Genomic DNA, 12,176 nt, shown 5'->3' on the forward strand with positions numbered 1-12,176 from the left:
AAATAACACACAATTACACTGCTAACATTTTTTAAAGGTTTGCTTTCTCCTAGTTCTGGGTTAATTTTTGTATTCCTGCCCATATTAATGTTTTGTTTCCCAGCTTGCTTTAAATGTATTATTTTTAACTGCTAAAGCCCCTTGTAACTGTATTGAAAGGGGCTATATAAATGAAATGTATCATTATTATTATTATTAACCAGTGATAGAGGAGTTACTCCTAAGTAAAACATTTTTTACTTAAAAGTAAAAGAACCACATTATCGATAGATAATATAGATTTGCTTTTAAATGTACCAACAATATTACCACCAATGCCTTTAACATAAAAAAACACTAAGCATTGGAAGATGACACTATTGCAGGGTTTATTACATAATATTTCAGACAAAGCACAATTGTTAACAATAACTGTGTTGTGGTTTACTTCAGTCAACTGAGGTGACAGGTAAGTATGTGCCCCCCTACAAAAAGTGCATTATAATAATGATACTGTCTGAACAGCTCAACTTTACATAACTGACAAATATTAAACGTCTTCTCTCCAAAGATGGTTAATATTTAATAAGAAATATTTTAATATACACCGATATAAACCTCCAAGTGGCGGAGGAAATGTCACTGTCCAGGCCAGGAGGCTCTGAGGTTGAGGAGAATGAGCACGTCGCACGGTGCCAAGCAGTAAACCCCCAACTCATTGAGCGCAGACTCGGGCGGAGGATCCTCTGCACCGGCCCAGTCCTTCGGCTCCTCCTCGGACTCTTTGAGGAGGTTCCTCAGCAGGATAGCGGAGCCCACGTTCAGGCACAAGATGATACACGCCTCCTTCACACTGTGGACAGACAGCGGACAGAGACAGAACTAATCAGACGAGTGTGTAGGAAATGTCAGCCTCCACCCTCTGTTTACCTGGTTTTATCAGAGGGTATGCAATACTAGCCAAGAGGCGTACATGGTGCAAATGACATCTCAATGTCACATGACGTCACAACGGTGTGGAAGTATTGGCCCGGGATTCTGATCTGAGGTATTTCAAGAGCGTCAGTTGAGGAGAGGGTCTCACTTTACTGCTGACTATGAACTTCTTAAGTTAGCAGAACTTTTTACATTGACAAAATTTAGATAACACAGCAGATGAAAGAAAAACCAAAAACACATACGTTTAATTTAACTACTTTACTTTTGGTCTGAACACTTTCTGAAGCACTGCATCTGGCTTTTAAGCTGCCAACACTCTATAGTTGTTTGTCGATATCAGCATGTGTAGTAATAAATGTTATTTATATAATACATGTTAATTTATTATCAAATATTGATAAGACTAGCTTCATTTACAACTTTAATATATGAATTTGAACTTTTTAAATACACCATTACCAGGGCTGTAGACATAAGACTTAATAATACGTAAAAGAGTTAAGCCTTACACGCACTTGTGTGTTTTAATGACACACACAGACACACTTACTGCTTAAAGAAGTTCTCGGGTCTTTTGCAGTAGTGACCAAACAGAGGAAACAGGTTTCTGGTCATGTCGAACTGAAGCTGAGCGGCTCCCCCATCGCTGAAATGATTTGACAGGATCACCTGAGACGCAGGGAGACACATGGATATAATGAGCTCAGTGTAACTGCACAGCTTGAAAACCACACATATCAGCAGTTTCATGGCAAACACTTAAGAGATTTATACAAAAAACAGTTCACCAGTCATGAACCACAGTGATCATTATGGAGGAATTGTGGGATAATTATAAATTAATTTAAGTTTGTGTTCATGAGGTGGAGTGCGGCTCAAGTGCTGTGGCTGATAGCAGGGAAGCTCTCAGGGGTGGGATGGATGTGTGCACCAATAACCACAAGGTGTCGTCAGTGAGGCTTCTGTGAGTTATGGGTAGCACGTATTCAATTAGTGCTGGAATTCCACTTTTACGAAAAAATAAAAAAACAACACAGGTATTTCCTGAGCTGACTGTCAAATAATCAGAAGACATAAAGAAAAGTTATGGAGCACAGTGGGAAGAGCAGATGTTTTAAATATAAAAGGCACACAATTGGGATTTGACAAAAAATCTAAAAAATGAACAGATTGAAAATTCAATAAACAGCTTCTTACTTTAAGTACAATATTAATTTTGTGATATGTGTTAGAGTTAGTTGTGAAATATAAATGAGTGTTGCAGCTGCAGATGTGTCTGGCTTCCATCCTCCTGTATCACTTCACAAGATTGTGGAATGTTTTTTGTCATGGCGTTGGTCTCGGTTTCAGAATTGTTACAGCCTCAGTCAGATGTGTTTGTTTCAGATTTGTGATTGTACTTTCAGGTAGATTAAAGGGATTTCTAACAAAGAACAGCCAAACTAAAAAAGTTATTTACTGAACATTTAAACGTGATTTATGAGCTTTATAACATTTCTGATCAACATGTCCCCTTGCGATAGCCTTTTATCTACATTCTTAACTGTTCCAGTCCGGCTGGATCGCACAATATGTAGTTTATTGTTAAATGCTCTGCCACAAAATACAAATCATTAAAATCATAAAAACACACACGGGGTTGTGGACTTTCAGTGGATATTCATTTCTTACATCCTGGTAGAGAAGGTTGTCGAGTCTATCCGCCAGGCCCTGCCAGGCGAGTTGGAACAGAGTCAGACTCAGGACCTGATGAAGGTTCAGCAGTCTGTCCCTCACGCACAGCATCATGGGACATGCTGAACTGGACAGGGACATGGTGGACTGGTCATGCGGAGATGGTAGAGACAGCCACCTAAAAAAAGTAAACGCAAAAAGAGAAGAGAGTAAATCTGTTCTTTTTGGCCAGAGGTCAGTGAGATTACAAAAACACATCTATAGGTAGGACATACAATACAATACTTACATTCCACAAAGCTCAAAATAAAAACACTGAGCTAACCTGGTTATTTAGCTTTCTTCTGATGAAGTGTTGAAAGGCTCATCACTTCTAGCTGAAAAAAATGTCTATCTGTCCCTTTAGATGTAACTCCATTAAGAACGCTAACAGCATGATCTGAAACGTTCCCTTCGCCCAACACTAATATGTAAGGTACTCATGTCTTACCTGTCGTGAGAGAATGGTTTGGCTTTCTCTGTGATTTCCCTCATGGTCCATTCCAGTAGTCTTCCCATCATGTCTCCTTTTAGGCGATCCAGAAGCGCTAACAGACCCTCGAACAGAGAGCCCTCCAGAGAGGCCAGACGGCCCAACTCCATCACCCCCAGGTCTCCCAGCACCGCCTCGTCTCCCATTGACACCGCCGCCTGCTGCAGCTGGAGGAAAAACTGGACAAAGAATAAAAATAATGGTCAACGCTTAACTCAGTGAGGAGCTTAAGCCAAAAAATCATGTGAGGGTGTGTTTCCATAGAGATCGAAAAGACTGATACACAGAATCACCCTGTTCTTTAGTTGTTGTTTGAGCAAGACAACTTGGTATCAAATGAAGACTCTACAAATTTCAGACTTATTTGTCTGTCTTACTTATTTAATTCAAGTTCAGTTCTTGTTTTGAAACATTTAACAATAGAGATGTTTGGCGTCTTTAATTAAATTATAGATTTGTAAAGACAAATATATATTGTATGAGTTTGTACAGATGTGGATGTAAACTGTAACTTGATTGGTTGACAAAGGGAAGGTGTATAACTGTGAGGCTGTATTTTCTTTTAGATGCGAGTGTTTAAAATGCGTTACTAAAATAGATATATTGAATGACTAAAGCTCCACACACCACGTTGTCTCCCCAGTCTCCCAGGATGGTGGAAATGTAGTTGACAGCATTGAGGATGGCACAGTAACGGGCACCGAGTGGACAGCGAGACTCCTCTTTCATTACCTGGGGGGAAAAAAGAACACCACCATGGGTTCATCCATCTACTTCTCACCCTTTCTGTCTGTAAATAATTCCAGACACCAACAAAACTTGTACAAGGAAAACTGTAACACCGTGACACCACATAAGAATATTTTAGAGCATAAAGACTGAAATTGTGGCTTGTTTATTCATTTTATTTCTTCCAAAACACAACCTACTCAAAAGCTGTTAACAGATATGAGCTGTGGACAATGTTAAAAAGGCAAGTTTACGTTTCACCTATGGAAAATACAGGAAGGAGAATGTCTGAGTCAGAGGACAATTAATAGGGAAAGAGATTTTAGAGGCAATGCACAAACCTGCGTCCATTATTTCCTCTATTTTTTCCATGTTAACCATGAGCCAAGTGTCTTTCATCATTACTGAGTGTTTCTTGTTGTTATTACCTGGGTGAGTCTTATGCGGAAATCATCCACCAGCTCTCTCTGCAGCCCCAGAAACTTCAGCTGTGCAGAATGACAGGGTAAGGCCCGGTACCGCTCTGAGAACAGCAAGACAACAACAAAAAAGTTGAATATAAAAATCCTGTGTGGCTTCACTAGTAGAGATGCAGAATAATGTTACATGCACACATTCAATGGTTTCACTTCTTTTCACATATCAACACTTGGTGGCGCCAACGCAGAGAGGAGAAACGTCTTTTTAAGTTGATGTTCATGTTGGGAAATTAATAACAAATTTAGATTATAATACATTTACACATTATCTGAAGATCAGTCGTCTCACCAGTGATGACCTGTAGCAGAGTCATGAACGTCTCTGCACAATCTGGCGCCTTCAGCTCGTCCATATCACTGATGTCTTTGTACTGAGAGCTCCAAGCTCCCTCAGCCGACAGCATGGCGTCCATCTTCTCCACTGCCACTATAAACACAGAGGGGCACAGATTTAGTAAGAATGCTCGCTCGCTCTTCTGTGTAACCAGTGCTACACCATACAGTTTACAGCGTGAATATCTGGACAATACACATAAGATACAGGACATAATCATAAATATGGGACAGTGGTTTGGATAGTGGTTCATTTTGTTTGTCTATATGTGGTGATTTTCCACAGTCTGAGTCACCTGCACAGACTATTTTTGTAATGAACTCCAATGTGATCTCCTGATCTCTCACAGGCCTAAATATGTCAGTTTCAATCTTCACTTCTGATTAAGGCCAGTCAGCTGCAACGCTTAGGTGCAATTTTCTTTTATCTGTTTTTATCTTTGCCATGCATTAGAATGGTTTATTTCCTTTTTGTATCGTAATCTTCCAACCCTTTGCTCAAGTGATGCCCTCTTTTTTGCCTGTGTTAAAGAGATTTCATCTTAAGGTGTTTTAAGAAAGCAAAGATAATAATAATTAATTATTAAATCTAACTTATAAGACACATGAATGCTAAGATGACAATAAAATAGGTTTAGCCAGCTACCAGGGGGAAATCAAGAGGATTTGGCTTCACTTTTGGGAGCTGTCATATCATCTTTACAGATGTATGATACATTCTATGGCCTGAAGTCGTTTAACCAGACATTAGCTGTATTTTCCAATCCAGTTCACCAAAATACAGCCCAAACTAACCTGTATGTAGAACACATCAATATACATGTTCATTGTTGTTGGCATAATCACCTGATACATTAATGATGGAATAACTGAATTACTGTATACTTCTCACTAGGAATTAAACTGTTGTGGGAGTGAAAAGACAGCACAAGTCTGGGCTTAAACTCTGCAGTTTAAGTTCCTGCATCCTTGACAACTTACTCTTTCTTTCCACAGTGAGCCACTTCTGAAGGACTGCGTCATCGAGCAGGAGGTGGAGCAGACCTGGCAGTTCCGCCGGGTACGAGTGGTTGCTCCGGAGCTCCTTCTCGAACTGCAGCACCTCCTCCACCAGGTGAGAGAGGAGCACGTCGTCGTACAGCAGCCTGGAAGCATCACTGGCCACTTTCTCCTGCACCAGAGACAATAGGCCTCGCCAGAGCTCCACCTACACACACACACACACACAGAGAGTCATCCGTGTGCTCAGCTCACAGTAAGCATTTATTTATTCTACTTAAAACCAGTTGATTGCCCTGAGAGCTTCCTATTGTCTTGGTGTTTAGGTGTAGAGAATTAAAATTCCATTCCAGCGAGAACAAGTGAGTCCCTTCATATCTGCTCTCTGTTAACGGATTGCTATGTGGTGTCTCTCTGCCTCTTAGTAGAGAACACATCTGAGTTATGTAATTGCTCTCGAGGCAAAGTCATTACCATAGAAACACTTAAAAAATTTCAAGAAACCCAAAGCCCCTGCGCTACATGATTAGTTCCATGAAAAAATAGATAAAAGAAGGCAAATAGAGTAATATACCCTGGCACTGATGGTGGCCCCAGCTCGTTCCAGAATCGGCTGGATCTTCTCGTCCATGAAGGTCGAGCTGTTCCCCATCCACATCAGAACCTGTGTGAGGTACCACTCAGGCTGGAAAGAACAGACACAGGGTGAGTTAAAGGTTCCACAGCTTCACCACCAGACTTTTGTCCTCTGTGGGGATTGTAAGAGTTAAAATTAGCATCCGAGCGAAGGTTCGTGAACTGAGGGCTGGTGAAGAACTTGCAAGAAGTCGGGGTGTGTGTAGGAACTTTGATAAATAGGGATAGAGTTGTGCAGTAAGTAGGTGATAGTAGTTTGTACAATATCTCTGATCACGATGGAAGGCAAAAGTTCTGAACAACCATTATAAAAAGGAGGGAAGAAGCTGTTTAAGTGGAGGAACAACAGGAAATATTTTCAGACATGTTACACAAATGTCTTATGCGTGCCTGGGTAAGAGAGACAGACCTTGCCGGGAGAGTTGGTCTGTCGATTGCCGTAAAAGTGGTATCTGAATCTCCTGCTGAGCGGCAGCAGCATGATCTGGATGGGCAGACAGAGGGGAGGTGCTTGGGACGGAGGTGTGAATGAAGAAGACACAGGCGGGGCCAAGGCTACGCCCCTACCAGAGGCCAGAGCCATCTGAGATATGATGTCATCACTGGAGGGGGGGGAAGTTAAAGAAACAAGCACACAGTGCTCTACACAAACATCGTCCTAAGTTTGAAACTGAATCCTGTGGTGGACCAGATTCATCTCACTATCCAGTCTCCAGGTACTTTCAATCATCTGTTTGTTCAAAATCCCACTAACAACAAGTGTTGTAAGATGTGAGTAGCTTGTATTGTAGCCATTCCTCATTTAAGAGAATAATGATGTTAATAAATATATATTTTATTTAAGTGGACAAGATGCTAAACCACAAAAGGCACAACCACCCTTCTTATACTGAAACAATTTGCCTTTTCCCGATTCTTGTGGACGAACCAGTGACATTCCAAAAGCAGCATCATTAGTGTGGCTAAAGGCTACAAAATACAGTTATGTTTCTTCCAGAGCATTACTAAAGCAAATCAGCTGTAGGTGAATTTATAGTCGCTAAGCATTTTGTAAGGAACACCTATACGCCTGCTTGTTTATGGAATTATCAAGTCAAACAAGCATGAAGCAGCAGTGCACAACTATGTAGGAAATCTTGCAGCTACAGGTGTGATCCATGCAGCTTTGACCTTGACATGGCATCACACTGACTGGTTTTCTTGTGTTTGTGAAGCTGTTTATCTCCTGAGGTTTTCACACACAACAGTCTCTGGAGTTTTTCCTCAGAATGGTGAGAGCAACTACAGAACATTAGACGAGAATAGTCAGACTGGTTGACAGCTGACAGAGAAGCTACCATAACTCAGATAAGCACTCTCTACAACTGTGGAGACCAGAAAAAGCATGCATGTGGCTAATGTGAAGGTTATTACATGAAAGTAATTATTACATGCAGAACCTAAACCTGAAGGATACGAGGTCTGCAGGGCGAGCAGTTGAGTGACAAGCAGCTCCAGCTGGCTGCTGATCTCCTGACCATTAGCTGTGGGCGTCAGCGACTGTGTCGGAGGTGAGATGATCGGCCAGTGAAGCGGAGTCAACACTTTCTCAAAATCACTGGGAAAGAATTGAAGAGGAGGATTAAGCTCACATCGTGAAACAGACAGTGTAAGTTATAAAATCGCCATGTGCCTGAATACGTGTAACAGAAGTGACACAGACTACTACAGCAACGCTTGTGTATGTTATAGCATTTCTGTGCTGTGCCACATTTAGACACTCAGTGACATAATGCAACAATCAAGCATACGTGTTGGAAGCTTCAATAGAAGGGCTGCTCATTCATTATGAATGGGGTAATGTCATGTGTTGCTCAACTACATTGTGGTTCCATTGCTTTGCTTGTGCTGTAGGAGGTGAGAGAAGCTCTACTTTTCAAGCAGCAACACGGGCACCAGCTAATCAAATCACGTTCCTGACATCAAACATCAATCTGGTATGTGAACCTGGTATGTGTTCATGTGGTTGTGGAGTTTATTTCCCCGTGTCCTTCCCTTTAGCAAGGCATTGGCAGCTAGCATTGCACATTGGCACCACGACCAGCTATGTTGTGTGACCTGAGACTGTGATTGTGTCAGACAAGCCTGTGGTCATGCAGGTCGGTGTTGGATGGAGGTTCTTTGTTTACGTGGTCAGTCGGTCTTTGAGGATTTTGTGCCAGAAGTGAAGCGTTTCCCGCAGGAAGTCCTGGAGGTGAGTACATCCAGACTGACTGAGGCCAGCGTCCAGTGCAGCCATGCTGTCCACTGCCCGTATGGCCTCCCACACACTGCTGGTCATCAGACACTGCTGGACCGCAGCACTGCAGACACACAACACTTCATAAGTGAATGGAGGTGACAAGAACATGTTGTTATGTTATGAACAAAAAAACAGGGAGACAGAAAATGATTACTCATTGTTTCTGCATTCAACGACCAACTTCAGGGTTCTTTATTCTTTCCATTACATCATTGACTTTTATCCACCTGCTCCAGTCATTTTCATTTGGTCTCAGAAACCTATTCAGTGTCCTCTTCCCCCTTCCCTGAGTTGACAGTACCTGAGCTCCTCTATATGTTGAAGGCAGCGAAGGTATTTCATGTGTCTCTCGATGGTGTCCACTTGATTAAGGACCTGGCTAAGATTATCCATCCACGGCTGGGCCCCCTGTAGGTGCTAAAAGAAAGGATTATTAACCTCCTAGAATGGTTTAAGTGACAGGACTTTATAGTCACAGCTAGATTCCACCATAATGAAAACATTGATTAGTGACTCTTTTTAAACAGAGATTTAGAGATTTTGCAATATTTGGGATCTGGCATTAAACATACACTTTCCTCTCTGTTTATTCATATGAATATCTGGTGTATTTTCACTGGTGGGGTCTGTACCTGGTGCAGCTTGTTGGAGATGAGTCGCTCTCTCTGCTGCAGGTCGTCCAGGGAACATAATGCCTCCTCAGCTGCAGACAGAGCTGCAGAGACTTTAGGAGGCAAAGCACTGGACACGGTCAGAACCTGGAAGACAGAAGTCAAAAAGTCACATCACATACGGAAATCACAGAGTGTACGTGCCGACCTGAACTTGTAGCGTGTCAACAACCCTAAGAACACAACAAGAGTCATGAAGAAACTGTGAAAGGTTAAGAAAGATGCTTGGTGCCTCAAAGGGCTAAACAGTATCCATCTATCTATCTATGAAGTTTGAGGACATTTGTGGGATAGGAAATACTCGGCACATTCTCTGGCTGGAGGTGAATCAGTTTGTGTTTGTTTTGAATGATCCTGTATCTTTGTTGCACTGTCACAGATTAGACATCACTGAATACTCGTTGAGGTCAAACAGGTCAGTAATGTCAATAAGTGAATAACAAACTCAGACAATCTTGACCCTGAATATAAAGTGTCATGAAGGTGACATGAAAATAGCCCCAATTCAGACCTCTGTCTGTCTGTCTGGGCTTCACAGGCTACATCTTTCCTTCCAATAGAAGTGTAGTAAGTACACGTTCCCAGTCGGTTCATGCAGCACAGGAGTAGAAGTGTACAGGTGTTGAACTCCCACCTGTTTCTCCAGCACGCTGTTTTCCTCTGTCAGTGTTTGCAGCAGGTTGCTGACATTCTTCAGGGACTTCAGGTCGCTGCCCACCTCCTTCTGCAGAAAGCTCAGCGCGAACTCCTCCGCTCCTCCCGGCTCGGCCGCACTCGAGCCGCTGCCTCGCCTGCTCGCTGGGTTGGAAACGCTGTCTTCTGGTTTGTTTGCAGTTTGCTCTGCAGCACAGACCGCCGCCATCTTTTCTCTGTCAGTGTCAACAAACTTCCGGGTTATGGAGGGGAGGCGCTCGTTTTATAGCTACGCGTGAGCCGCGGGCGGTCGCGCCATCTTTTCTTAACCGTGATTTCTGTTTGCTCCACCCATCCTTTACACGCGGGGCACACCGATGACGAAACCGAGGGCACCCTTGTCTAAAGATGCTACGTCGGCACAGGAGAGACCGCTGGTTACACGTCATCACCACAGTGGCGGATCTAGGATCTTTCTTAGTAAGGGGCCACAAAGGGGCATCCACGCTATTCCTCATTCATTAAGTTGAACATTTAAAGGTTCAGTGTGTAGAATTTAGTGACATCTAGTGGTGAAGTTGCATGTAGAAGCTGAATACCCCTCAGCTCAGCCTCCTCTTCCACACAAGAAAGAGAACCTATGGTAGCCTTCAGTTGTCATAAAAACTCAAAAGTTGTTTAGTTTGTCCAGTCTGGGCTACTGTGAAACATGAATGAAATAATTATTCACTCTTGCTTTAAGACCAAAAGGGCACGTTTTACTTTAATTATTTATTATTATTTACTAGACATCATTAATCTGACAGCTCGCAGTGAGGGAGCAACAAGCCGATTGGCAGATGTGAAGGGGCTGGGGTGTAGGGTTTGACCATGTCCTGGATGTAGACCGGATCCGATCCGTTCGCAGCAAGGTACGTAAGTACTAATGTTTTGAAATGGATGGGAGAGCCTTTCCCACACATTTTGCTGACTTGACTTCTTGTGCTTTAACGTTTGCAGATCCAAGATCGCTGCTGGGGCCACATCGTGGATCATGACCGTGATGCTGGATCACGTTGGTGGTGGATCGTAGACCGTGGAGCAAGAGTGTGGCAGCTGATCATAGATTATGATTACAACTAGATGTCTTAGATATATGTAATATGCCTGCCCACATATTCTTCCATATTGGTAATACCTCTATCACCTCCCATCCTCTCTGTAAGACATTTTCCTTTTTGTATAAATACTTTAAACATTGACACACCTCTCCATTTATGTTACACTGTCTTTTCTCATGAATGTAAATATTGTTCTTTTGTTACATGTGGCATCTGCTGCACTTCTGTCCGTCCTGGGAGAGAGAACCCTCTCTTGTGGCTCTTTCTGAGGTTTCTACAGTTTTTTGTGGTAGAATTTCCTCACTCCTGCTGAGGGTTAAGGACAGATGATGTCGCTCCTTGTTAAAGCCCTACGAGGCAAATTGTGATTTGTGAATATGGGCTATTCGAATATAAATTGATTGAACAATCAGTTTTTTCTTGCATTCTTTTAATTCTGCTGCACATTGATGCTCTTGTCTACTGTCTGTCGCCTTCCTTCCGTCCTGCCCTCACTCTCAGACATGTCTCCAGTCGCTGCCTTGACCTTACTGCCCTTAAAGCTATTTTTTTGCTGCTCTTACAAACCCCGAAAACTTTCCACTCCAAAAACATAAATCAAATCTCTACTCCCACTTCTGATGCATCAGACCTGTATTAACATTTGCCCGTATTGCCTTCTCTGTAGCCCGAGGCCAGTTCACTCTGGGGTTCCTCCGGTTTCCGCCCATCCCTCCTCCCCTCTCCTTTCTCGGTCAGACTTTTCCAAGAAATCTGGGGCTTCACTGCTGATGACCTTAACTGTGGGTGGCTATGGCTCAGGAGGTAGAGGTTCCTCCATTACGTGTACCGAAGTGTCCCTGAAGCAACTGACCAAGATGTCAGGTGAGTTTCTGGTGATAAGGCCGATGCCTGTGTTAATGTGCTGTGAACAAAAAGACAGGATGTCCGCAGCAGAATAAATACGGTATATCCTGACACGGTATCTCCTACTGCATTCTGCATGTGCGAAGGACTAACTCCACAATTCTCTGGACTTCCTCTGGAGTTCATGTCTGAAAATGGCTTTTTGGTGCCACACAGTAACACCACAAACTGTGTTAACATTGATTACATCTTTACTACACCATCTTGTAAAATAAGCCATAATGCCACTGAAGGAAATTACGTTTTATTGTAGTAGCTGGTTGTCAGTCTATTCACAGAAGTTCT

General features: G+C 42.7%; 1 protein-coding gene across 1 annotated transcript; it reads right to left on the bottom strand.

The window, feature by feature from the left end:
- Window positions 1-343: 343 nt before the first annotated feature.
- Window positions 344-10,118, bottom strand: rint1 (RAD50 interactor 1). Its single transcript, XM_061066737.1, has 15 exons — window positions 9,887-10,118; window positions 9,214-9,339; window positions 8,883-8,998; window positions 8,469-8,642; window positions 7,757-7,897; window positions 6,710-6,902; window positions 6,239-6,349; window positions 5,647-5,872; window positions 4,622-4,759; window positions 4,282-4,376; window positions 3,752-3,856; window positions 3,083-3,303; window positions 2,590-2,770; window positions 1,469-1,587; window positions 344-832 (listed from the first exon to the last, which is right to left on the bottom strand). Exons 1-15 carry the CDS (start codon window positions 10,112-10,114, stop codon window positions 619-621), a joined length of 2,388 nt encoding a protein of 795 aa, XP_060922720.1. The 5' UTR covers window positions 10,115-10,118; the 3' UTR covers window positions 344-618.
- Between the last annotated feature and the right edge of the window lie 2,058 nt (window positions 10,119-12,176).

The sequence above is a fragment of the Limanda limanda genome, chromosome 1 (genome assembly GCF_963576545.1).
Source record: "Limanda limanda chromosome 1, fLimLim1.1, whole genome shotgun sequence".
Lineage (NCBI taxonomy): Eukaryota > Metazoa > Chordata > Actinopteri > Pleuronectiformes > Pleuronectidae > Limanda > Limanda limanda.

Bases quoted from the DNA above. Each gene is read 5' to 3' on its own strand.
- rint1 (XM_061066737.1), bottom strand. From the start codon at position 10,114: ATGGCGGCGGTCTGTGCTGCAGAGCAAACTGCAAACAAACCAGAAGAC. The intron at 3,857-4,281 runs GTAATAACAACA...TTTTCCCCCCAG, and splicing joins TCCGCATAAGACTCACCCAG to GTAATGAAAGAGGAGTCTCG. The intron at 1,588-2,589 runs GTAAGAAATGAA...CCTGCGTCTCAG, and splicing joins ACAACCTTCTCTACCAGGAT to GTGATCCTGTCAAATCATTT.